This window comes from Lepidochelys kempii, chromosome 17, assembly GCF_965140265.1.
Source record: "Lepidochelys kempii isolate rLepKem1 chromosome 17, rLepKem1.hap2, whole genome shotgun sequence".
NCBI classification, from domain to species: Eukaryota; Metazoa; Chordata; order Testudines; family Cheloniidae; genus Lepidochelys; species Lepidochelys kempii.
Genome location: NC_133272.1, coordinates 3419670 through 3445048, shown reverse-complemented (window position 1 = coordinate 3445048; position 25379 = coordinate 3419670). Strand labels below are relative to the sequence as shown.

Here is a 25379-nt window from a genome sequence, read left to right as displayed (position 1 = left end):
ACCCACTCCCAATGGCTGGCACCTGCCCCATGTCCTTTCTCTCCTTCCCACGGTGAGCTCCCCACGATGTCCTTGCCCCCACCCTCTGGCCATGTCTCAGCTCCCCCAGAGTCAGTGCCCCCCTCGGCCTCTCCCCACTAAACAGCGAAGGCGGCCTCCCTCGCTCCGCGAGTCTCCCCTATGGCCATGCCGCGGGCACCCCGCTCCTTCCCCCCCCCATGGGGGGGGGAGTCCTTTACCGCTGCACAGACCGACGGGTCCTGGCAGTGGTATAGTGACACCCCCTCCTTCCGCTGCCCAGGAACGGGTCGACCCGGTCCGGTGTTACTGGGGCTCCCAGGAAGACTGGGAAAAGGCCGAGTGTTCGTGGTTTGACCCTGACAGCGGGCAGAAAACGAGAAACGGGCCCCTGGCTGTGCGGGTTTGTTATGTAGCTGTTAGGACCCGGCCACAGGGGGAGGAGCCGCCCGAGCCGGGGGGAGGGGAAACAAGATGGCGGCGACGGAGGAGCAGAGGCTGAGGTGAGAGACTCCGCGAGTCCCGACCCTAGCTCGAGTCGGCCGTCTGCTCCGTTCCAGCGCCGCGCTGCCGGTAAGAGGGGGAGGGTTTCTCCGGGCAACTGCGGGGGAGGCGCTGCCGCCGTTTCGGGCCTCGGGGCCTAGCGCGGCGGCTGTAAGGAGGCGGAGGCGGGGGCTCCTGGTCGTTCCCTTCCTCCCCGGGGACAGAGAACAGGTAATGTGCGGCTGCCACCCCCCCGGAGCGGTGGGGCGAGGAGAGGAGGGAGAGCGGGTGGGGCCGGCATGGGAGGGGCAGGGTGGGGGAGGGGAGGGGAGGGCTGCAGAGGAAGGGGGGCTGGAGGGGATTTCAGCGGGGGGGGGGGGGGCTAGAGAAGCTCGCCCATAGGGAGGTGGCGGGGGGGGGGAGCTGTGAATGGCTCGGGGGGAGGTGGGGGTAGCAGGGGACGAGCATGAAGCGGGGGTGGGGTAGGTGTTTGGGGATGAGGGAATTAGGCCTGGGGTGTAGCAGGGCTGGCTACTACCAAGAGGTTTCTGGAGACAGTCCTGAGCATCGCTCTTCTCCTGGATGTTGGTCCCTCCTTGGGAGGGGGTGCCGAAAACTCAACCCTCTGGGAACGCGGAGAGGAGCGTGGATTGTTCGATGTACTGTAGTTTCTGGAGATGTCCTGGTTACAGAAGCTGCAGATTGGAAAGTGCAGCTACGGCCCCAGAGCTGCCTGCCCTAGTCCCACACTGGGGTGGGGGCGGGGTTGCTGCTGCCGATGCCGACACTGAATTGTTGATTCAGGCAGGATCTGTAAATATCCCCAGTCTCTGTCATCTGTGTGGTGTTGCAGGAAACAATGGAGGTGGCTTATCGTAATTGTCCAAAGTTGATGGTAGACTGTGCCTAGTCAGTTGCTGCTCTTCAAAACTAGTTATTGCTATTGTGTATAAGTATATTGTGTTAATTGTAATTGGTCATCAGTCCTGTTTAACATTACCCACTCTTAATATTAAACCAGCGTAAATACACATGCAGGGCTGAATAAACTGTTATTGCTGTCTGAAGTTCTTGTTTTTCATGCTTAGAAAAAGGTGGTCTTTAACAATCCTATTTACTTCATCATTGCAAAAAGCTATGTAACCTAAGTAAAAAAACAATAGTGGATCCAGGCTGTAGTTATTTCTCCTTGTCACTAGTGAGTTAACTTGGAATGGTCGGCTTTGCGTCAATATATTTACATTGTATGCTATTTTAAACCTATGGAGTCCATGGGTAAAGAGTGCTGGACCTGTACTGGATTTATGTATTTCATTTTATTTTTTGTTGTAGACTTTATTATTTGAGGAGAAGTTGTGCTATATTATCTCTTTAACATAGTGATAAGTTTGTGATGAGGACCTCAATAAAAAAGATACTATGGTAGTATGTTTGTTTACATAAGGACTGTGTCCAGATCTTATTTTTTGTTGGCCTTAGTCTGTATAGTAGAACACCAGTTGTTTTGCTATTTCTTCTTGCCTGAACAACCATGAAGTTTGAAAAAGTATATAATATTTGAAGTGGATTTCTCGTCTGCTGAAATCTTGTGTGTGTGTTGCGGGAAGGTACAAACTTGTCCTAAAGCTAGGAAAGTTCAGAGAAGAGGATTCTTTGTAGCTATTTTAAATTGAAATTATTTGTGAATGTGCCGTTAATTTTTCTTGGGATTGCTCTCTCATATAGATTCCCTGGTGAGGTTAAATTTTTGATATAAATTAATCTGCAGGGCAATTTGTTTTTTCATTTGAAAGTGTATTGCATGTTGTTGCTCGTCTAAATGTACTAATGATGCCTGGGAATGAGCAACATTTGGGAGCTTTCTTGCTGTTGGAGTTATAACTTGCATTTGGAAGTGGACAGAGAAAGTGCTGCAATTAAAATATTTTTCCTATTTAGTTTAATGTATTCAATAGGTTAGAATACAATATAGATAATATATGACCAGAATGTATTTTGAACGTGTAATGAAGGGTTGGCTGATGCTAAAATATCAAAATATATCATAGTCTTAGCAGGATAGAAATTAATATATTCTAAATGCTCTCAGAACCCATATAGGTTACTTATTTTGTCATCCACACCAGGCTTTCTGATATTTGAATTGAATTTTGCATTAGAATTCTGTTAATCTGGTCTTTTTATTTAAAGGGATACTGTCAACTAGAAATCTGATTTCAAAAAAATAAGGTCATAGTAGCTACACCTGCCTTTGAATCTCTTTCTTCAGTTTCTCTTCACCAGTTGTTGTGGCCTTATAATTACATCTTTCTATCTTCCCAGTGAGTGTGAGTGAGAGACTTTTACAAACAGGGGAAATGGACTCCATACAAAGTGCTGTCAAATGCACAATTAAAAAAAAAATTCTCTCAATCGTTCAGTTATATTTCTTAATTGTTATTTGTAACAGTAAATTAAAATCAGCCAGAATTGTGTTTTTATTGACCGTCACATTAACTTTTTCTCTGCATAACATTAGTCATATCTCTCTTCGTTTGGTGTGGGTCTAATTTTCCTTAAAAGCTCAGGGCCATTTTTGTGTGCAGTATGTTTTGCTGGTCTTTCTCTTTATTTTTTGTGCTCTCCTTAAATTTGCTTTTTCGTTGGGGGTTTCTTGAAGTAGCCAAAATATTATTCAGTTTTTCTTTTAATACATATGGCTAACTTTAAAAAAAAAAAAAAGTTAATGGTCATTGAAGTTGGAAGCCAGGTACAATGCATGCAAGTGCAATGCAGCACAGTAATAAGTAAGAATACTACCTGTATAGCGGTTCCATAACATGAACAAATGTTTCCTGAATGTTAGTCTGATGCTCTTATACTCATTTTTGAACTTTTGTCAAATCTGAACCAAAGTCACAAGTGAAAAATGAATAAATTAACTTAATGTGCCACATAGTCCTTCCACTGTAAATGATCCAGATGAAAATTCTGACCTGTGCACCATTGCTGTCTGTAAATATTTACTTTGGTCTTTTTCTAAATTATGCAAATAGTCCGGAATGTGCTCATTGAAATTCTCTGCTTCTCTGTCTAGAAACGATGTTGTGTACGATGCTAAAATCTTCACTATGTTGCCTTGATTTTTATCCATTCTCACTGATAAATTGCTATGAGTTTGAAGTCACCTGGACCTTATGGAGCTTCACCTTGATGCAGACGATGAAGTGAGCTGTAGCTCACGAAAGCTCATGCTCAAATAAATGGGTTAGTCTCTAAGGTGCCACAAGTACTCCTTTTCTTTTTGTGAATACAGACTAACATGGCTGTTACTCTGAAACCTGTCACCTTGGAGTATTAGTCTACATGCAGAGAATTCCAATTTACTTTGGAGCTAAGGATCTCAGGATACTCGGAGGGAACTTGTATGTCCTTGAATCACCACATGTCCAAAACACTTAAACAGTGCTGCCCAATTAGTCCTAGACTGCTTTGATATGCAATGTTTTTGTTTCTTAATGCTTGAGGAGGATGTTGGTCTGTGGTTTTTTTAAAGTGACTGACTTCAAAGGTTATTGCAAAATAGAGATCTTATATTTGTATGAAGGTGCATTAGTCAACCTCTGAAAAAATCCTATTGTGCAACTGCTTGAAACAATGAAAAACTCAGTCCAGACAAATAAAATTTAATCACTGTTGGCTGGACTTAAAAATCCTGGGTGCTTTGGCTGACCAGATTATTTAAAGCTGAAAATAAGAACTTTCTCACTGTCCTTGTGTGAATACCTCTAGAAGAAATAGAAGACTTGTCCATCATGGTGTGATGGCTTCTTAGTCATTTTCTTGTTTCCTTCTGCTAGTTCAGGGGAAGTGAATTTGCTTAATCCTGTCAGCAGTCATCTTGAAGTGATACTGTATGTATTCATCCCTGGGGAAAGAGGGGAAAAATAGCCTCCATAGGTTTGTTTGTTTGTTTACTTATTTTGCTCTAGGGAAACTGGTGGTAAGTTATCAGAAGAATTTCTGTAGAGACTTTACTGAAGCTGCCATGAAGGGCAACAACTTGGCAGACCATTTATGAGAGCATCCTCATTTCAAGGCAGATGACTAACAAATGCTGAACATGGTTTTAACTTACTTACCTATCCCTCATCTTAAAGTGTATACCTACTGATTCATGTTTTATTTGGAGACATTAGAAGATTAAATTCATTAAAACTACAAAACTCTATTCATCTAAAAAAAAAAGGGTGAGTGGGTAATGGTGCAAAACCGCAACCTACAACTAATTAGTATTCTTAGTCATGACAAGATTTAGGAGAAATATTTTCAGTTAAAAAAAGCACATCCTTGATTGGTATCCATTGTAGATTTTTATCTTGGATTAATACATACTTAAAAAAAAAAAAAAAGGAGGACTTGTGGCACCTCAGAGACTAACAAATTTATTTGAGCATAAGCTTTCGTGAGCTACAGCTCACTTCATCGGACTAACACGGCTGCTACTCTTCTTTTAAAATATTGTCTAATTATTAGATGCTTTTGTTCTGATATACTGGGTGTCCACTGAATGCATCTGATGAAGTGAGCTGTAGCTCATGAAAGCTTATGCTGAAATAAATTTGTTAGTCTTCAAGGTATCATAAGTCCTCCTTTTCTTTTTGCAGATACAGACTAACCTGGCTGCTACTCTGAAACATGTAAGAAGAGTATAACTTGTGGCCTTATTTATTTTTTGTCACACCATCAACATAGTACCTCTACTGGTCTGATCCTTACAAAAGGGTTGTATGTGTATCTGTTCATTCTTCCTGTTAAATAGCACATGCCTCAAACTCGGTACTTAACACAATAAATAGAAATAATCCTTTTCTCTGGCATGCCACTTTTCAATTTGGTATAGAGTATTTGACAAGAAGTTTGGTATTGCTTTTAAATTCTTTGAAAATTCTAATTTTAAAGAATATTGTCTGTGTATCTAGAGTGTAAGCCTGAATTTGTCTTGAGCCTAATTGAACTTGTATTTTCCTCTGCACTCTGTGAAACACTGTGTGCTCGATACCCAAGGGCCCACCTCTTCATGCCTTTGCATATCTCTTGAAAGGACAACTATCTATACTTATTAGTGGTAAAGGTTTTGTGGTTTCTTTACTCTTTTATTGTAGACCTTAATAGTATTTTAAATATACTATTAAGTGTTAATCCCATAGCTTTTTGTGGATGGGGTGCAATATACTGTATATGACCTCGAGATTATTATTGTACTAATGAAAGGCTATAATTTTTGAAAGTTCCATTTTTTCAAGAAAATTATTTCAAGATGCACTATTTTACCTAATTTAGTAAACCAACAGAGGCAATGGTGTTTACACTTGGGGACTGCTATTTTATTCTTAAATTGCTTCAATGTGAATTAATGATTGCAGTAGTCCTAGAGCAGGGGTAGGTAAACTTTTTGGCCCGAGGGCCACATCTGGGAATAGAAATTGTATGGCGAGCCATGAATCCTCACTAATTGGGGTTGGAGTACAGGAATGGGTGAGGCTCTGGTTGTGGGTGTGGGCTCCAGGGTGGGGCCAGCAATGAGGAGTTCAGGGTGTGGTAAGGGGCTCGGGGCGTGGGGGTGGGGGATGAGAGCTCTGTCTGGGAGTGTGGGCTCTGGGTTGGGCCTGGGGGTGAGGAGTTTGGGGTGCAGGAGGGTGCTCTAGGCTGGGATCAAGGGGTTTGGAGGCCGGGAGGGGGATCAGGGCTGGGGCAAGGGGTTGGGGCACAGGGAGAGGCTATGCGGTGTAGGCTTTGGGCAGTGCTCTCCTCAAGTGGCTCCTGGAAGCAGAGGCCATGTCCCCACTCTAGCTCCTATGCGGAGCTGTGGCTAGATGGCTCTACACACTGCCCTGTCCGTGGGCGCCACCCCTGCAGCTCCAATTGGCCACAGTTCCCGGCCAATGAGAGATGTGCAGGAGGCAGCGGTGGGAGCAACGTTCAGAGCGGAGCCCCCGGCTGCCCCTACACGTAGGAGCTGGAGTGGGGCCATGCCGCTGCTTCTGGGAATCACATGGAGCGGCCCCCAACCCTGCTCCCCAGCTGGAGCACTGTAGCAGGGCAAGCCCCAGACCCTACTCCCTAGCGGTAGCTCCAGGACTGGTTTAAAAATGGCTTGCGGGCCGGATCTTGCCCATTGTCTGTAGTTTGCCCACCCCTGTCCTAGAGTGCTCTATGATAAATTACTCAGTGCTGAATTATGAGGTACTTCAGGATGGAGTAGCTATTTTAACCCTTAATTTCTTTGGTTGGGATAAGTCAGATTCCTAAAGGACTATTTTAAGTCTATTAATTGTACGCTTAATGCAGTCCTTTTAAATGAGTTCCTAGTAAGAAACTGCTTTAAGTATTTGTTACATTTTAATGAAGAAAACCTGCTGCATAACAGTTTATAGTTTGAAACGTTGGGCAAAAATGTATTTACAACAGGAATAACTTCAATGGCTGTCATAGTTTTAAATTTTCCTAGCACTCAAAGTATATTTCCAGGCAGCTCATAATAGAAAAACGTACTTTCACAGTGTATGAACTGGCATTAGTGAGCATCTTCCATATCCGGAATTAAAATTTCTCTCCAGAAAATTGTTTAAAGCAATAAGTACTACTGATCTAAATGTCTTGTTTGGTCTTTTTCCAAGTGTTAGTTGGTGGGCTTATCAAAAGAATTCCAGTCATCTGATCCTCTGGGTTAGCGTTTTGGGCAATATTGGGTCTATTTGAGTGCAGTGGTATGGTTAGTCACTTTGTATGATTACGCCTCATCTTCTGTTTTCTTCTGAAATGCTTAGTTTATGAATACTACGTCATAATTTGTCAAGTCAATATCTCTTTAATAGTCAAATTCAAATAGTCTTTAAAATCTGGTAGTTTTGATATCCATTAGGGGGAGAAATGGAGCATGGTAGGAGGATGCAGTTTGGAGAACTGTAGCCACACAGCGAACTTCCTGCATGTCCCATTTATTTAAAAGCAGTTTTAGCTAGAGATGGCCTGTCATTAGAGAAACAGTCTTTATGTCATAATTAGGTTTGATATGTACCTAAGCTCTTGGTCAAGCATAGCAAAAGCAGACTGTGAGTCTTAAACAGGAAGGATGATTGTGTAGTATATTTCTTATTTATGAGGATTGAGATCATGTGACACAATGCTTCTCAGGCCAGATGAAACAGGAGCAATTCATGTTCAAATATAAAGTTCTGTGAACTTTGCCATCATGCTTTTTGGACTGATTATTATTACTTATTTTCTAGATAGCAATTTTTCAGGCATGGCTTCCAGTTTTGAGTTCATGAGGGCTCTTTCGTGGTTCTATTCAGCTATATGCTTTTCTCCTATTTGGAACCAATGGGAGTGGAGATGTGGTGGAGAGGAGACCAGGAGATACATAAAATGTCTTCACAATGAACGCTTTCTAGTATTGCATGCTTTTCATATGAAAATTCATATGAAATTTTAAAGCCATAATCCCTAACTACAGGTCTTGAATTATCCCCTCATTGGTTGTACCTAACCCATCACCTAGCACAAATTTAACCATACTTTAATCAAAAAAATATTTTATTCCCCCTCACTCTAACCAGTGAGTGGAGGACTTCCCCTGGTTTAACTTGGATTTAAACCTGGAGAATGGTCAGTTTAGATGAGCTATTACCAGCAGGAGAGTGAGTTTGTGTGTGTATGGGGGTGGGGGGGATGTGAGAAAACCTTGATCTATGCAGGAAATAGCCCGACTTGATTATGTAAAGAGTTGTCACTTTGGATGGGCTAGCACCAGCAGGAGAGTGAATTTGTGTGGGGGGGTGGAGGGTGAGAAAACCTGGATTTGTGCTGGAAATGGCCCACCTGTTGATCACTTTAGATAAGCTAAGCTCATGCTCAAATAAATTGGTTAGTCTCTAAGGTGCCACAAGTACTCCTTTTCTTCCTGATATCATGGTTTCATGTTGTGGTGACCTTCCTTGGCCAATGAGAGCTGAGTCGGGAGTTCCTTCAGGATGTATGAATGCCAGTCCTTCATTAGCCAGAGGCAGGCGTAGCTGAAGAGGGATGAAGTGTTTCCTCCCTCAGAGACTGTCTCTGCAGCCAGCAAATGAGAAACTAAAAACTGAACTGTACCTCTTGTTCGCTAGCCAGTGGCCTGTATCTGTCAATGTTTATTTTTGCTTGAGATATATACTCTTCTAGAACAGCACACCTTTTTTCAAGATAAGAGGGTTGCTGATTTAGATACTACTTAACAGATGTTAATACAGTCTGAGTTCCCTTTCCTCAGGAACAGATTATGTTTCAAACATTACATGGCCTAATTACCTTTCATGTGGTCTTCCATTTAATGCATCATAGCTTCATTTAACCCAGGCCTTGCATTTCTGTTCACATTAACAACTTTTATTTAGCATCCTAAATTACAGCATGGAGATTAGAGTAGAATTTTGCTGGATAAGAGCATTTGTAATTTGCACTCTATTAACTCAGTAACTTTTGCTTTGGTGGAACATTACTTTTAACTTAGTAGTTACTTTCCAGAAATGACTTAAATTGGTCATTTAAATTATATTATAGCTTTAAAAATCCTGTAAAATTGGTCCTAATTGTTTAACGTGCAACCAGCGTTCATCTTTCAGAATTGCTGCAAAAATTTGTTCTTAATCAAACTTGAATTATTAATATTAAGATTGAATAATATTTCAGAAGTATTTTTATTAAAGAGTATTAGGAGTTTGACAGTACTGTAGTCTGTGTTCGTGGAAACTTCCTGTTCCTAAATCAGAATTTTTATATATTTATATTTTGCAGTCTTAGTGTAGCTGGAAAAGTCATGCTGATGTTCCATATTTGCTGATAACAGATAATACATGACATCTTACTTTTGGCTGCTGTAATGCTCTTTGGCTCTTGTCATTCCTGTCACGAGCTGTATTAAAGTCTCCCCTGTTTTCTTCTCATGTCACCTACAATGTGAACCAGACACAATCTGTAGTTAGTACTTCGGGCATTGAGGAGTACAGTAACACTGCTGTAGTGTGGAATACATAATCTCTCCATTTCATAAAGGGCCCTCACTATGGATCTTTGGCCTTAGAAGCTATTGTTAAAATATTGCCTTCTTAAAGAAGAGATTCTTGTAAAGAGTAACCCATGAGTTAAATGTTGCAAGGAGACCTCCATGCTCCCAATAACTTTCTTGTTGCTGAGATACAAATGCATGTTTGTTGATTAAGAAGTTAATTTTGCCTGCTGGCTACATCTGCAAACTACAATAAGCAGTAGAAGAGTAGTTCATGGATATGCAAGGAAAACTACATAGTCAAAGCTTTCATTGGGGAAAGAGGAAAACAATTATTTGGGGAAAGAGAGAGAAGTTTCTTCATTTTTTCCCTACCCGGCCAAAATTTCAGGAATTCTTGTAAACTTTAGTTTTGTTTCACATTTGGATAGCAACTTTTCTTAACATAATTACATCAAGAGATTTCGTTACATAAGACAGTACGATGTGACTCTGAACAATGGAATCCATAACTACTATACTGCTTTTTATTCGGAGTTCTCTGTGGAATCGTTAATTTGCCTGAACGTTGCTTGTGTGTGGGTGTGTGTACACATTTTATTATTTATGAGAAAATTATTATGTCCAGTAAACAGATGGATTTGTAGTGAGAGCACAGCCACTGAGACCAATTCTAATCCTGTCTTTTTCCACTGATTACTGGCATTGGGCAAGTCACTTGACCTCTCCATTTTCCTTTTCTATAAAATAGCCTTACCACTTAACCCTTCACAGGAATATTGTAAAGTGTTCATTAGTGTTTTGAAAACACTCTGAAGAGAACTACTTTCTAAATGCTATGTATTACGTCCAAGGAAAAGGGACAGAAAATAAGAGATGCTGTTACTGTGAATGAATTAAGATAAATGGAAGAGACTCCAAAAGGAGCAGAGTTGTGTAATGTGCTTGCTCCCTTCATGAACACAAGTCCTACTGGCTTCAGTGGGAGTTCTGCCATGGATTGAAGGCAGTGTACGTCCTTTAGTTGAACAGTCTGCTACAGTGCAGTTAGGAGAATACTAACTTTATTTGTGGTAAACAAAAATGTGTAGTATTCCATAGTTCAGAATGCCCAAAAACTGAACAACTTCTGAAGGATTCAAGCAAAACTCTCAATCTGTGTTTGCCATTATGTACCAATATCACACAGTATGGGCTCTAACTTACCCTTCCAAATCTGCAGTTAAAAGCAAAGAATTTGTATTTTGCTCATGATTTAATTACTTGATTTTGTTTTCCCACATCACAGCTGCTCTCAGATAATACCATATTTGTTATTTATTTGTATTATTGTGCCTAGAGCACTAGTCATGGACCAGGAACCCACCTCTTTTGAAAGGACAGTAATAATTTCTTTCTAATAAGTAATTGATACTGGTTATTGACTTTAGCCCAGTGATGTTCTGCAGCATTGATTAATTTCAGTTGGACTCACTGTAACACATAGAAATCCAAATCATTTATAAATGTCTGCCCTCCCCCATGGCTGTACCTTTCCCCTCTTTTCTACCAGCACTGAGTAGATACTCAGTAAGTTTTTTCTTTTCTTTTTCTTTTCCCTCAGGATGGGTGACTGAGACCTGGGACTAAAATATGTATTTTTTTAAAAGATACACTTGTTTGGTTGTTTCAGAGCTGGGACTTCCTGCCGAACTGTGTGCCTGGTACTTGCTATTTCTTGGTCCATGAAAGTTCACATCAGGTGACCTTCAGTGCAGTCTATAAGAGCTCATAATATTTTTCCCAGTTTTTCTAGAAATAAGTTTGCAGGATGGAGAGGGAGTAATAGTATATCTGAGTTGGTAGGGAGATCTTTGAGGTCTTTGTTAAAGCGTCTAGTTATATTTTTAATTATACCAGACAGAATCTAGGTCAGGTTTCTGTAGTTCAAAAAAGTAAGTCACTGTCATTTCTAAGCTATAAAAATGTTTTTTAGGTAGCTCAAGAGAAGGCTGATTTGTCAGGTGGTGTTACAGATAGATTACTTTCTGTTGTCCAAGAACAGCTCTTGTAAGGATGAGTGACATTACCCATTGTACCACAAAAACTGAGACTGAAATTACCGTTTTTTCAAATGTCAGTCAAATTCAGTTTTAGTGCTGAAATGATAAGTCAGTAAGAAAAGGAAAGGTTTGTGTCAAGACAGGAAGGCTGTAATTGTAGCATGTACTGCACTGTCTCTCTCTCACACACAGACGCGCGCGCGCACACACACAGTTAATCTTGGTCAATAAGATCCTCATATTTGTTACAGGTTTAAGAGGAAAATTTTGAGGGAAAGGAGCTACCTGTAAGTAAAGTTCTTGTGACTAAATGGCTTATCCAACTTTTCTTAGGTCTTATCTACCTAGGGAAATTGACTGGAATAGCTCTTCCATAATAGCTCCCCATGTGGACACTTTATTCTGGTATCATTTTGCAGTAATTATTCCAGAATAAAGTGACTTTTATCCCAGAATAGCGTCCACACAGGGAACTCTTCGACAATAGCTTATCTGGCAATAACTGTATTGTGGTCAGTTTCCCCATAAAGACAAGGCCTTAGTGTAGAATCTTTGGGAATTAAGTTTAGACTTGATTGCAGAAGCAATATAAATGTAAGATGAAAAGTATAGTGGAGAGAGAATACTGTGGAGCCATGCCGGTTTTCTAGATTTGACACTGAAAATGCTATTGCTTACCAACTCTTCAGAGACAAGTGGAACGTACGTTTTGGCATTATGGAAACATACAGCATGTTTGCAGTATTAAATCATGTCAGGCTATTTGTATAAATATTGGTCAGACACAAAATTCTATTCCAGTTGATTCTGTGTACGCCTAGATAAAAATGGTTTAGGGTGAACAGATCAAACGTAACATTTTTCAAACCACAAAGTAGAATCCTGTCATTGACAGGATGGGGGTGGAAATGTGAAAATCTTTTGTGATATATTTTTTTTATTTTTAAAAAGCTTCAATTTACATGTTGCAGTTAACTGTGAATCGCTATATTCAGCTTTTAGACGTAAGAGTTACTTTTAGTAATTGTCCCGTTGTGACTTCAGGAGCTGGACTGAGAGAATTCTCAGTAGTTTAAATGGACTCTCTCCAAATTCTTCTCAATGAAGATTTAAATCAGCTGTCTCCACACACCCACTCACCTCTTTCCCCCTCCCTAAATAAAATATATTCCAAGTCTGAAAGTCCAAGATCTTCTTGCTAATGAGTTACATTAGAATGTTGGTATAAATACCTTCTGAATGCTATTATAGTACTTAACTCTTTCTAAAACTCTAGCTGCTCTTTCTGGGTTTCCCTGGAACATAATTGTTGTCAGTATGGATGGTCTTTTTCTTCATGTATGATGATTTCTTACTATTTTCAGTTTAAATTTGTTAACTGGATTTGATTAATATACTTTAAAGTTCCTTGAGTAATGGGGGAAAAAAAACTCAACAGCGTTGTTTTGTATGACTTTCTCGGACAATATAGTACTATTCCCAGTGGTGCTTTTGGGGGCCCCTAAAGATTAAGACATTTCTAATTAACTGAGCAGCATGATTATAAAATGTTAATAGGGCCTTATGTGCCTCATAGCTTGGTATCTTAATAGAGATAGGAATGGCAACTTTTGTGATACCCGTTCTACAAAAAAGTGTTGTCCATAACTATTTAAGACTAAGGTTCTCAAGGGACAGTTTAGATTTTTTTAGGTTTCTTGTCACAGAAAACGAAGAAGGCAGTACAAATTTATGAATTACAATAAAAGAAAACAAGTAGCTTGCAATAAAATGCTAATTAAAATAAAATGACAATGCATTATTTTAATTAATCATGATAGCATATGTCCAAGTGCCCTGGACATGAACATGTCACTTCTGAGATTTTGAGGACCAAGTAATAAATGATCCCCAGCACTTATGAAAAGGATCTTAACGTTTTTAAATAATACATTTTTATTTGTTCTACAAAAGTGTTTTCCCATTTATAATACAGAGCTTCCTAAATTGGCTGTTGCCTTTGTGAATTATTGATGTTGATCTATTAAAGAAATCAGTTACATTTTAAAAAAGTGCAGTAAGTTTTATATGTCCTTTGAAAAGAATCCTTAATCTCTTGTCATTGTCTCCAACAGAATGCACACCGAAGGGTCTCAAGGCTACAAGTGGAGTATATCTCCTGCGTTTCTTGTATGTAAAGCACAGTATAAATGAGTGTATATTTGGAAACCAACCTTCTAGTTGGTTTATGAGTTAAAGCAAAGAGTACTCTGTTTTGGAGTTGGCCTCTTATGCTAATGTTTCTGTAGCTAAATGGACTAATTTCTTGTCCATTTCTGTGATAGTTAGCAGGGAGGTTTCTTGTTCTAAGACTCGATGGTCTGAAACAGCGATCAGTGGGAGCCCTCACTATCTGTGTCGTTGAGTTTTTTTTTGTTTGTTTGTTTTTTGGGTTTTTTTCTTCACTAAAATTCTTCATTGCTGTTTTTCTTGAATAGCCATCTTATGACTCCATTGATAATGAGGCAGGAAACTGGTGACTGCAGAGCTGATAACTTGCATGAAATATATCCGATTCTGAATACTATGAATAAACGGATTGATACTGGTAAAGATGAGTTTTCATCAGTCTGGAGTGTTAATTGTATTACAAAGCTAAAGTCCAAGCGTGATATTTCTTGCTTTGGGAAGATAATTGATCCAACTTCCACCAAAAAATTGGTATTTTTTAAAATTGATTTTTACTGTTTCTATTTCCTTTTGTATTGGGTAGCTTTCAGAGATGTTAATTTGCTATTTATGCATTACTCATTAGATGTAGATTATGATTAGCTGTCAATATGGAAACATTTCCAATGGATGTTTCTGGTAAATAAATGTATCCTGTTTTCAAGACCTATCAGTTACCCAAATTGTGTGATTTACTTATGCAACTCTTGTTAGCATTAATAAAGTTCTGTGTAACTTTACACATATTGATGGTACACTAGACTGGGGGTTTTCAGGACAAATTTTTGGTGGTCTCAGAGTGTGGCCACTAACTCTGCATCTTAAGACCTCTTAAGCTTTTTCCTAGAATACTTAAATAGCTTTAGGAAAATCAAATAAATATGCACAGACATATCCAAATCATTGTAATTTATTTATTGCTAGCTAGTAACTATGTTGTGAAGAGTGATACTTACAAACATACAAGTATCACATTTTACAGCAGACTTACTTAGCCCTGGCAAGCCTGGAGATAAACTAAGCCCTGGATGGAAGGTCAGGGGAGGCAGTTGGGGGCTGGGCCCTGCAGCCTGGGCCCAGGGACGGAGTGTTGGTTGCTGGGGCCTGCCATTGCGCAACCAGAGCTTGGAGCTGGAGCTGAAGGCTACATGGCCAGAGCCTGCTGCCCTGCCATCCCAGGGCTAAAGCCCAAAGCCTGAGCCCCACCACCCCTGGAAGGTGGGGAATTCACCAGCTCCTGCTCCTCCAGCATTGTGTCCCAGGTGTCTCCAGAGGGTGGCAGGGCCAACCCCTACTGGTGGCCCCAGCAACCAACACCAAGATGGTGTATCCAGGAGCAATGGGGAGGGGAGGGGCTGCTACTTTGGTCCATCCCCCTGTTCCGTGTCCGTCGTCTCCCCCCCCACCCCACCCCCCCCGGAGGCTGGGCCACGAGAAAAGCCCCTGGTGGCCACATTCTAGAAACACTGCTCTAGACCTCTTAAGCTTATTGGTGTAGAATTCTGTATTGTATTGTAATAACCAGATTTTATAGGTCTCCACTTTGCAACACGCATCGTGAAATCATTTTCTTGCACAAATAACTAGCACAGGAACATGCCTTCATACTTTTAAAACTTAGACAGTAATGTCAACAGTCAATGTTATGTGGCATCTATCAGGAACTTTGGGCAGCTTGAATTTAAACTTAAATTAGTTTTCTGATTGTTCCCCTATAGTTTCCTTGTGGCTTTGGCCACAGCTCTCCTACTCCCCTTCTCGCAGTATCACCATTTCCCTGTCCTTTTTGTCGTCCTCCTCTGCTGCTCCCAACAGCTTCAGCTTCTCTTATTTCCCTGTCCCCGTCTATCTTCCCCAGCCCCCTTTTGGCAGTTCAGATCCATAACTCTCCATATTTGCTGTCTCCGTCTCTCTGGTGACACCTGCATCTATACCACACTTTTCCCTGGCACTACCTCCCTGGCACTGATTCTCCCCCCTCTCACTTCATACCTGTTCCCATCTCCCTCTATACTCAGTCCATCAAAAAAAAGGGGGGGAGGACAACCTCCAAAAATGCAGTACTATTCATACAACCTCATCTCCCACTATCTCATCTACACCACAAAGTTAGGTCCACGCAAATCAACTTGTCAATCTATTTATGTATTTGTCTACACTGAAACTTGTTTCTGGTCAGCATAAATGTCGTCTGTTATAGTGATTGAATAAAACCACCTCCCCAAACAGTGTAGAGCCATGGTAGACCTAATTTGATCAATGCAATGTGAGCGTAGACACAGTGACCTTTGTTGACCGAACAGTCTTCCAGCCACTCTTCCATAGTGCCTCAGTCCCTGAAACAGTGACCACTCTGCTCACAATTTTAAACTCCACTGCATAGGAGTAACATAGACTGGAACACTTCCAAACCCTGTTCTTCCCCACCCAAAAAAACCCCCACATGTTTTTGAAATATCTTTCCTGATGGTGTGCCATGGCAAGCATACCTAGCAACTCACCTTTGTTTGTGCCTGCCATACCATGGCTCCACATACAGTCAGGCATTAGACACACGCCTGCATGGAGAAGCAAGAAGAATTAAATCTCCTGGGTTTGTGGGGGAAAAAAAGAGACACTGAAAACACAGCTGTGGAACAGCTGTAGAAACGTGGACATGTAAGAATGGCTATCACGGGGGATGTAGGCTAAGGGATGCATCAGGGATTAGCAGCTGTCAGGGTTCCCTTCCCACTCTGAACTCTAGGGTACAGATATGGGGACCCACATGAAAGACCCCCTAAGATTATTTCTACCAGCTTAGGTTAAAACTTCCCCAAGGCACAAATCCTTCCTTGTCCTTGGATGGGTACTGCTGCCACCACCAAGTGAGTTAGACAGATTCAGGAAAAGGACCACTTGGAGTTCCTGTTTCCCCAAAATATTTCCCCCAAGCTCCTTCACCCCCTTTCCTGGGGAGGCTTGAGAATAATCTACCAACCAGCTAGGTAACCAAGGTGAGCACAGACCAGACCTTTGGGTTTTTAGGACACTAAAAACCAATCAGTGTCTTAAAAAACAGAACTTTATTATAAAGGAAAAAAAAAAAAAAGAAACACCTCTGTAAAATCAGGGTGGAAAGTCATTTTACAGGGTAATAAGATTTAAAACATAGAGGATTCCCCTCTAGGCAAAACTTCGAAGTTACAAAAAACAGGGATAAATCTCCCTTTTAGCACAGAGAAAATTCACAAGCTAAAACAAAAGATAATGTAATACATTTCCTTCCTATTACTTACAATTTGTAATCTTAGATGGTTAGTTCATATATGGCTTTAGGAGATGTATTTTCCGTACCCTGGTTCCTCGCTGAACCGGAGAGAACACACAGAAAAAAACCCAAAAAACTTCCCCCACAGATTTGAAAGTATCTTCTCCCCTTATTGGTCCTTTTGGTCAGGTGCCAACCAGGTTATTTGAGCTTCTTAACCCTTTACAGGTAAAGGAGGGATTTTATGCTACCTTTAGCTGTATGTTTATGACAGCAGCTGTACCACATGAAAACAAATGAACTTTGCCAGGGATACCGTAAGGTGAGGGAGAGCAACAAGAAATCTGTTGCTGCCCCCAAAGACCTGCCACACTTGCAATGAACTTCATGCCATACTAGACGGTGGCCCCACCGGCACCCTGCAGAGCTCTGTGGACACCTTGGAGGAGCCTGAGTGAAGACTTCTGCCATGAAGAGGGAGAGGGAGGAGGAGAAAAAGGGAGGCGATGTGACGCGACGGGGGACACCAACTATGTTGCGAGCCAGGAGGACCTGTTTGGAATGCCACAGGAGTCTAGCCAGTCCCACCAGGAGAGCATAGATGAGCCTGCTGATGAAGGGGAAAGGAGGTAAGTGTGCTTGCACAGTTTTCCTTACAATGTTTGTTTGCTTTTGCTTCCCTCCTCCCCCAACCCTTGTGATCATTTAAAGATGGTGCCTGGCCCAGCTCTAGTGTACAAGACCATGGGATCAACTTTTCATTGTTTTACTATTATATTATGAGAAATAAGGTTCGGAAATAGATTCAAAACAATTTCCCAAACAGTACCAACATTCAGATTACACAATCCACATTGATTCAGTGTCCTGTGCCCAGGTACAGATAGAACAAACAGTGGTGGAATCCCCATCTGCTTTTTATTCCCTTGTTGGAATAGTCAGGAGGGCTATGAGGAGCCCCTTGGCCATGTGAATAGGGATGTCCCTCTTATTTTCGTAACAGATCTTGACGAAACTTGAATGGAGATATTCTGCCATCATCTCCTGAAGGTTTCTAGGGATGGCAGTCTTATTTCTTCTTCTGTGATAGGACACTTTCCCATGCCGTTTTGTTACAAGTTTGCCTGGTTCATTGCAGCAAACAGGGTAGCGATATACTGGTCAGGGCAGCTTTGGGATGCTAGTAGCAGCTTGGTTCCCTGTGCCTTTGTGACCCTCAGGAATGAGCTATCAGCTAAAATTGCTACTAACTGTGAAAAATAGTGCCAGTATTCACTGCCATTGCTCTCTACTTGTACCCATGGAATAGGGTCCAAAAATGTATGGGTTCATGTATAGAAAATAGGCCCCATCCTCTATGCCAGGCCGTACTCAACATGGCTGGCGCTGGAGAGCAGTACTGTGGTGAGGTACTCGAAAGCTGAACTGTCAGTCAGCATTAAAGTATTTGTGGGAATAAGAGAAGGGAGTTTTGGAACTCCCATCTTTCCCATTCCATTGGAACTGTAAATTTAATGGTGCATCTGTCTTTTTTTTTTATCAGTAACTTCTGGTGTGGTGGCCTTGAGAGGTACCTCCTTTACACACGCAGAATGCCTGACCTTGGTGAGGAGAAGGAAGAGGGCTAGGGAGGATGTGTTCGGCGAGATCCTGCAAGCCAGAGGTTCACTGGACTGAACAAAGGTCTTGGAGGGCCAGTATGACAAGAGCATGAGAAGGACAGAGAGGATAGGCAAAAGGCCCAGGCGTGCCAGAAGGACAAGTAGTGGAAAATGCACTGTGACGTAATGGGTCTTCACAGACAGTAAACACAAGAGGTGCAGACCCTGGCTCACTTACAGGTCCAAAAATCCTAGACTCATCAGCCTTTGCACTGTTTGGAGAACTCAGTGCTTCTGCTCCCTACACCCCCAAGATAACATGTGGCATCATGGACCACTTGCTTACCCCCACCAGTCTACTCAAGAGGAACAACAAGGAAAATGCAGCTTCATATAGAGAGACGTGTGAAAACCACAGATTGGTGCATGCGAAGCCGCAACTGACTACATTGAACTACCTTTTTGTTTACACAAATGGACGTAAATATTGACTTCCTTTTCAACCAGAATTTTAAGTTTTGCCCCATTAAGTTATAAGTTTGTATAATGTATGTATATGTTTGTACTCTGATTTTATGCACCTAATTTTTTCACTCAAATTATGTTTATTAATTCACAACAAGTATTATGAAATGCATAATGGCAGTCAAGAAAGCCAACTACTTATAAATGCACCACAGAATTCGTGACGTCAGTAAAACATGCAGCCATATTTATAAATGTACAGTATGCACAACTCAATTCATAGTAACAGGCAAAGCCCCAGGCCCAACAGTATTTATAACTTGAAGGAGGCACAACACAATATATATTAGCAGGCAAACCTCCCCCCCCCCCCCCCAAATATGTTGTTTAAATTACATGAGACAGATGCCAGAGAACACTACAGTGGCTGACTGTGAAGCATCCCTCAAGTACATAGTTCCACACTGGGTTCTTCTAATAGCACTGGTGTCTGACCGTTCAAATTCAGAAGAGAGATGTTCCACCTTACCCTCCACCCTGGTGGCAGTTTTTCTCCCTTTTTCTCACATACATTATGCAGCACACAACATGTAAATATAACCATTAGGATGTTTTTCTTGATGTGTTCTAATCTAGTGAGTAAACAATGCCAGTGACCCTTCAGTGTACCAGAAGCACATTCCATAGACATTCTGCATCTGCTGAGCTGAAACTTAAATCTTTCCTTGGTGCCGTCCAGATGGCCAGAATACGTCTTGATGAGTAAGTGGAAGGCTGGGTCTCAGAGAATCGCTGTTGGCATTTCCACATCTCCAATGTTAATCCACTGCTCAGGAAAGGCTGACCCTAAATGCAACTTCTTGAACAGTCCTGTGTTCTTAAAGATGCAGGTGTCTTGCACCTACCCTGACCAACCTACATTGACATCAGTGACTCAACCCCTGTGATCCACTAGCACTTACTTTTCCATGGTTATATATCCTTTTTTGTTGATGTACTCAGTAGCAAGGTTGGCTGGTGCCAAAATAGGGAGATCTGTTCCATCTGTCTCCCCACAGCAGTTCAGGAACCCCATAGTTGCAAATCCATTCACTATTCCTTGCCTTCCACTTATCATAGCCTGGCACAGCTGGAGGCAATTAATGACCTTACATGCTTGCATGGCAGTGGCCCGCACTGTAGATTTTCCAACTCCAGAATGATTTCCCCCGACTAGTAGCAGTCTGGCTTTTGAAAGCTTCCAGGTCGTGGTTGTCACTTGTTTCTCCACTGTCAATATAGGCCTTATTTTGCTATCTCTGCGTTGAAGGGCTGGGGCAAGATCAGCATACAAATACAGGACTGTGACTCTTTGCATCTGGAAGTTCTGCAGCCACTGTTCGTCGTCCGAAACATGCATTACAATGTGCTTCCACCCGTAAATGCTTGTTTCTCAGCACCAGAATTAGTGCTCCGCCATCTGCAGCTGCTCCATGAATGCCACCAGCAACCTGGGATTTTTTTCACTAAATCCATCAACAAACTCTTCTTGACAATATCCTCGTATTCCCCATTGTGATCCCATTGTTTCAGTACTTCCTGCAGGTCTACAAATACAGGAGAATCATTTGTCGTGTTAGCAGTGTTCATGTTAATAGGGCTGAGCTCTCTGGGCCCCATGCGTCCGGCAAAGATGGCAGAGGCTGAAAAGCACGATGTGGAATTTTTGAAAAATGGCTTGAAAATTATGGAATGTGGAAGATATTGTAGGGTGGAAAAAATTGCATGCTGGGTATTTGACCCCATCTCCCAAAAATCCCTGGGTGAATCCTTGCTATCCCACAAAACTGTGAAAATATCCTGAAAGGGATTGTGCCAGATGGCAGTGCATGGCACACTGGGATAACCCTACTCATGGTGCACCATGCTTTATATCCATGCAAGCACTCCTGGTGAGTACGTAAATTGCCGATGCAATCAGCCAAATATGCACATGCACAGGTGAAGTACAAACTTCAGTGGCTGTATTATGATGTAAATTGTGTGGGCCAAAGCTTGTGGAGTAGACATGGTCTCCATTCTCCACCTGTTGGATCACCTTGACCTGGATTACTCCTGACACTATTTCTGCAACTTTTTTTTTCCTTTTCTCTTCTCTAGCCTCTTCTCTTACTCCTAATTTTGACAATAATAAAATATAGCTTTTCAGCTTGAGAACTTGAAAGTTGGCATGTTTCTAGTTCACAATGAGGAAGTCACTGGAAAAAACAAATGACTGAGCATTTTCACATGTACAATGTGAAGTTTCTAAAGTTGTTGATGTTGCCATGGAGTCTGAACACCATTGGGGAGTTAGAGGATAGTCATGCCTCTCTTCTCTACGCCACTCCTTTCCGCCACTCTCAACTTGAGACTCGCAGATTCTGTTCCCCTAATAAAACTCGCATCTTTGCATGCCATTGCTCAACCAACAGAGACAAGATGTGCTGCCTGTAAGTTTTCACACATGATTTTGGTTTTTTTGCTTATTTTCTTTTTTGTTTTCCTGTTGCCTTAAAGGAATGTGGTCAAATTAATTTACTAAAAATGGAAATTTAAAAATTATAATTTTTCCCCATTTATGCTGTTTGTTACACCATGATTTCACTTAGCTGAGATACTAAATAGAGACTATTCGCTTCCCTTTGATAAGTCAGTTTGTGGTCAGGTTTAATTTGCATTTTGTCAGACCATTGCCTCATGTGCATCTCTAGCACAATACAATATTTGAGTTGCCAAAGCTATCATGTAATGTCTACCTAGCTTTTTAAATATTTGTGGGTTTTAAAAAAATTAATTTTATGTTTTATGGAAGTTTGTTTTCAAAAACCCAAATCTGGCCCAGGAAGCATCCCTTGGATTCAACTTTAAGTCTCGTTTAGACACCCACAAATCAGGAAACACAGGAAAGCATTCAAGGATTTTATATCTCAGCTGTACCCTCACACATGTGTGGATTAAAGTAGTGCTTAAAAGCATGATCACTTTCTCATTTTTTTCCTGCTATGTTAAATACTCATAACACTCAATGTGTAATATTGTGCAAGACTAAAGATACATACTGCATGAAACACACTTGTCAAACAGGATGGAACAACATACTACAGTTACACTATTGGGCAACAGAGTGGTACTAAGGGAAAAAAGGCTGGCATGTGTATGTGTTTTGTATTTAAATAACAAGTAAGACTGTAGAGACTATATAAGAATACTGAGGTTAGTTGTTCATGGCAGCTTATGTTGCTAAGCAGATGGGCTGCTGAATTTTCTCAGCTGGAATTTTTTCAAGGTGTGTGCCTTAATTATCACTTTCATCCAAGAACAGAGTACAGAGGTCACAAGTGCATGCATAACCATGTCCAGGTCCGCTCCCCCAGATGGGGGCAGGCTCTTCTAGCTAGTTGCAGATGAAAGTGGGTAGTTTTTTGTTGCCATAGCTATTTGGCTATCCAGTAGCAGTAAGAATTTCCAAGACTGCTGACTGATTTAAATGATCTTCAGGCAGGTTCTTGGTAATGGAGGATGTTTTTCTGTTTTGTTTTCTTTAAAAAAGGCTAGTTCTTCAAAGCTTCTTCCTACAAGCATTGCCTCAATCTTGGGTGGGTTCTGTGTAAACTAGATACCTTTTAGTTTGTGCCAGCAGCATCTACGCAGGGCATTAAGAGTACAACGCTTCGGAGCACTCTGCAATTCACATCCCTGTAGTCCATACTGGAGTGGAGTGTAGACCTAAACTGAGACTGCTAACAAGGCTGCCATTTTTAATGATGGCTTTTATGCGTGCCTACCTACCTAAGAACTAAGGCTGCCAAGCTGCCATTCAATAGTAATAACTTCTTGTAGGGTCCAATAGAACTGGTGACATAGTGAATATTGAGCCATCTGGCCTCAAGGTTCACTTAATAAGGATGTACGGAACCATTCATATCCATTTAAAAAAAAAAAGTTCCCAAAGAAAAGAGGTGAATTTAGCTCATTACACCTTATCCTAAGGTAATTATCACGATACAGCTTGGCTATATAAGAACTCCTTTAGTATCTTTAAGTGACCTGTTTAAAAAGTAAAATCTTTCTAATTAAATTGGTGACTGTTAAAAGGATGTACTCTGACAATATAATTCTCAAATCCTTTTGTAGCTAATGCTGACCCCTCTGTTTTTGAGCCCATTTAAGAACAGCTAGCAGGATTCAAACTAGAGCAACCTATTGAATAAATGTATTGTGTGCGTGGGGAAGCTTTTACTGGTAATGGTTGTTTTGCTTAGGTGACTATGGTTATAATGTGTTGGAAGTACATCTGGTACTTCATTACTTATCAGTGTTCTTTTTTCCTTTTAGGCGGTTTCCTAGAAACATGATTGCTTGCTGGTGTTGATCTCACAGTTTGTGAAGACTCCTTCTCTGATAATGTCAAGTTCGGGCTACCCTCCTAACCAAGGAGCATTCAGCACAGAACAGAGTCGTTATCCTACTCACTCTGTCCAGTACACCTTCCCTAACGCGCGACATCAGCAGGTAAGGAGCAGATACCATGCAGATTACAATCTGAACCTGTCATTCGGGTATTTTGCTCATGCCAAATGTGTATTTTTACCTACTTAATCCTAGGTCAAATATGTTTTGAAAAACAATGAAATTTCAGAGTATTGAACCTAATTAAAACTGATGAGGGGAATTTACATACTTATGCTCTGTCTTCCTTTGATGGAATTTGGCCAGTGCACCAAGGTTAATACCTCTAATTAAACAAAATGTGAGATATGGTTTGAAATGTTTCTGGCCATATTTAGATGCCTTATGTAAAAGGTGTCCCTTCTAGTGTTATATTGCTTCCTAACTCCCTAACGAGATATTGATTCACAGGAGTTTGAGTTTATCCTTACTTCCTGCAGCACTGTGGTTTGTGAAATCTGGTGAGATCCCAGCCCAAGGGGGTAAGACTGTTATGATGACGTAGTAGTAGTCTACCAAAATATTAAAACCATGCAGGCATCCTAAGTGAAATGTTCAAATTGTCAGTTATATGCTACTTCCTATTTTCAATTCTGTAAATCCCCTCAAGAAAAATGTTATATGTTTCAGTGTTTAGTTAGTTTCTTAGTGTACGAAGAGAGTGGAGTAGCAATATATATTTGGCAAATAGAGAACCTTCTCTCTAAAATAAGGCAGTCTTTTTTGATTCTCACTTCCTCTGGTTTTATTTTTAATGTTGAAAACTCAAATGTAAATATGTGTAAACCAGAGTGGAGTGACAGAGGACACATTTTGACCACTGAGCAATGCTGCTGCCAATTTTGGCTTGCTAAATAGTTGGTCAAAATTTTTTTTTGCTGAAAACCTTAGATTTTATAAACTGCACACTTCTTCTGTTTGTTGGCTTGGCTCTCTTAAGATAAAATCAAGAAGATTTAAATGTCTTTTGAATATAGTACCATATATTGTGAAATTAATACAACTTTTCTATTTTTGTGGTTGGTTTTGTCCTAACTGGAACACACAATCCCTGAGGAACTAATTGAAAATTATGTTCTTTTTTTAGTCTTACTTTTAATCTAGTAATGCTTAATTACTAGGCTAGGTGTAGCCAACATAGAAGAAAGGCTGGATTTGGAATGGAAACACTAATTTTCCAACAGTGTGCAAAGATGACTTGTATAATCTTTGACAAATCTAATAACGTTTTCTGAGTTAAAAAGTGACCTGTCAACTGCTGTGACAGAATGGTTCCTACAAGTGCCATAGGAGGTCAGTCTCAGGAATGGAGGGAGTCTCTCTACTGTGGGGCCCAGGAGCTCTCCATGAGAACTTACCATTGCCTAGCTCCTCCTCTTCCTTCCCTCTAAGAACCCTAGATCCCTGGGTAGGTCAGAGCAATACTTAGTACACCTGAATGTGTGTGTGGGGAGTAATGGTGTGTTTACAATACTACTATCCCACTGATTCCCCCACCGCATCCCCAATCATTGAGGGGTAGCAGGAGCCAAACTGGCCCTTCGGACAAGTTATTCAACTTGGGGCAGCTCTAGCTTGTGTCCATGAATAGCGGTCTACAAAGTGCTGTTCTGCTTGCTAGGATTACCAAGATGAACTGCACTCTGGTCTTGCCCTCACTCATCCCCAACCTGCCCTAGAATGTCCCCATGCCTGCTTGGCTAGGAAGGACTGGTGTAGGGCTGGCTATATTAGGGTTCCCTTACACTAGGGAAATCCTTAGCGGCTGCCTTAATGTAGCTTTGGGTCCGGGTTGCACCACTGGAGTAACGCAA

At 41.2% G+C, this 25379-nt stretch overlaps 1 protein-coding gene across 14 annotated transcripts in view; it reads left to right on the top strand.

Annotated features, from left to right (window-relative positions):
• The first annotated feature begins 452 nt into the window (after window positions 1-452).
• The window catches only part of NCOR1 (nuclear receptor corepressor 1), a 114902-nt gene continuing 89975 nt past the window's right edge, over window positions 453-25379 (top strand). For 9 of the 14 annotated variants that reach the window (XM_073315885.1, XM_073315883.1, XM_073315882.1 and 6 more), the window contains exons 1-2: window positions 453-591; window positions 23452-23628. In XM_073315885.1, coding sequence (XP_073171986.1) covers window positions 23521-23628 — 108 coding nt within the window. In that variant the 5' untranslated portion in view covers window positions 453-591; window positions 23452-23520. Of the gene's footprint in view, window positions 592-21234; window positions 21567-23451; window positions 23629-25379 lie in introns of those variants that run through there. The other 5 variants (XM_073315891.1, XM_073315890.1, XM_073315888.1 and 2 more) reach the window with 2 other exon arrangements.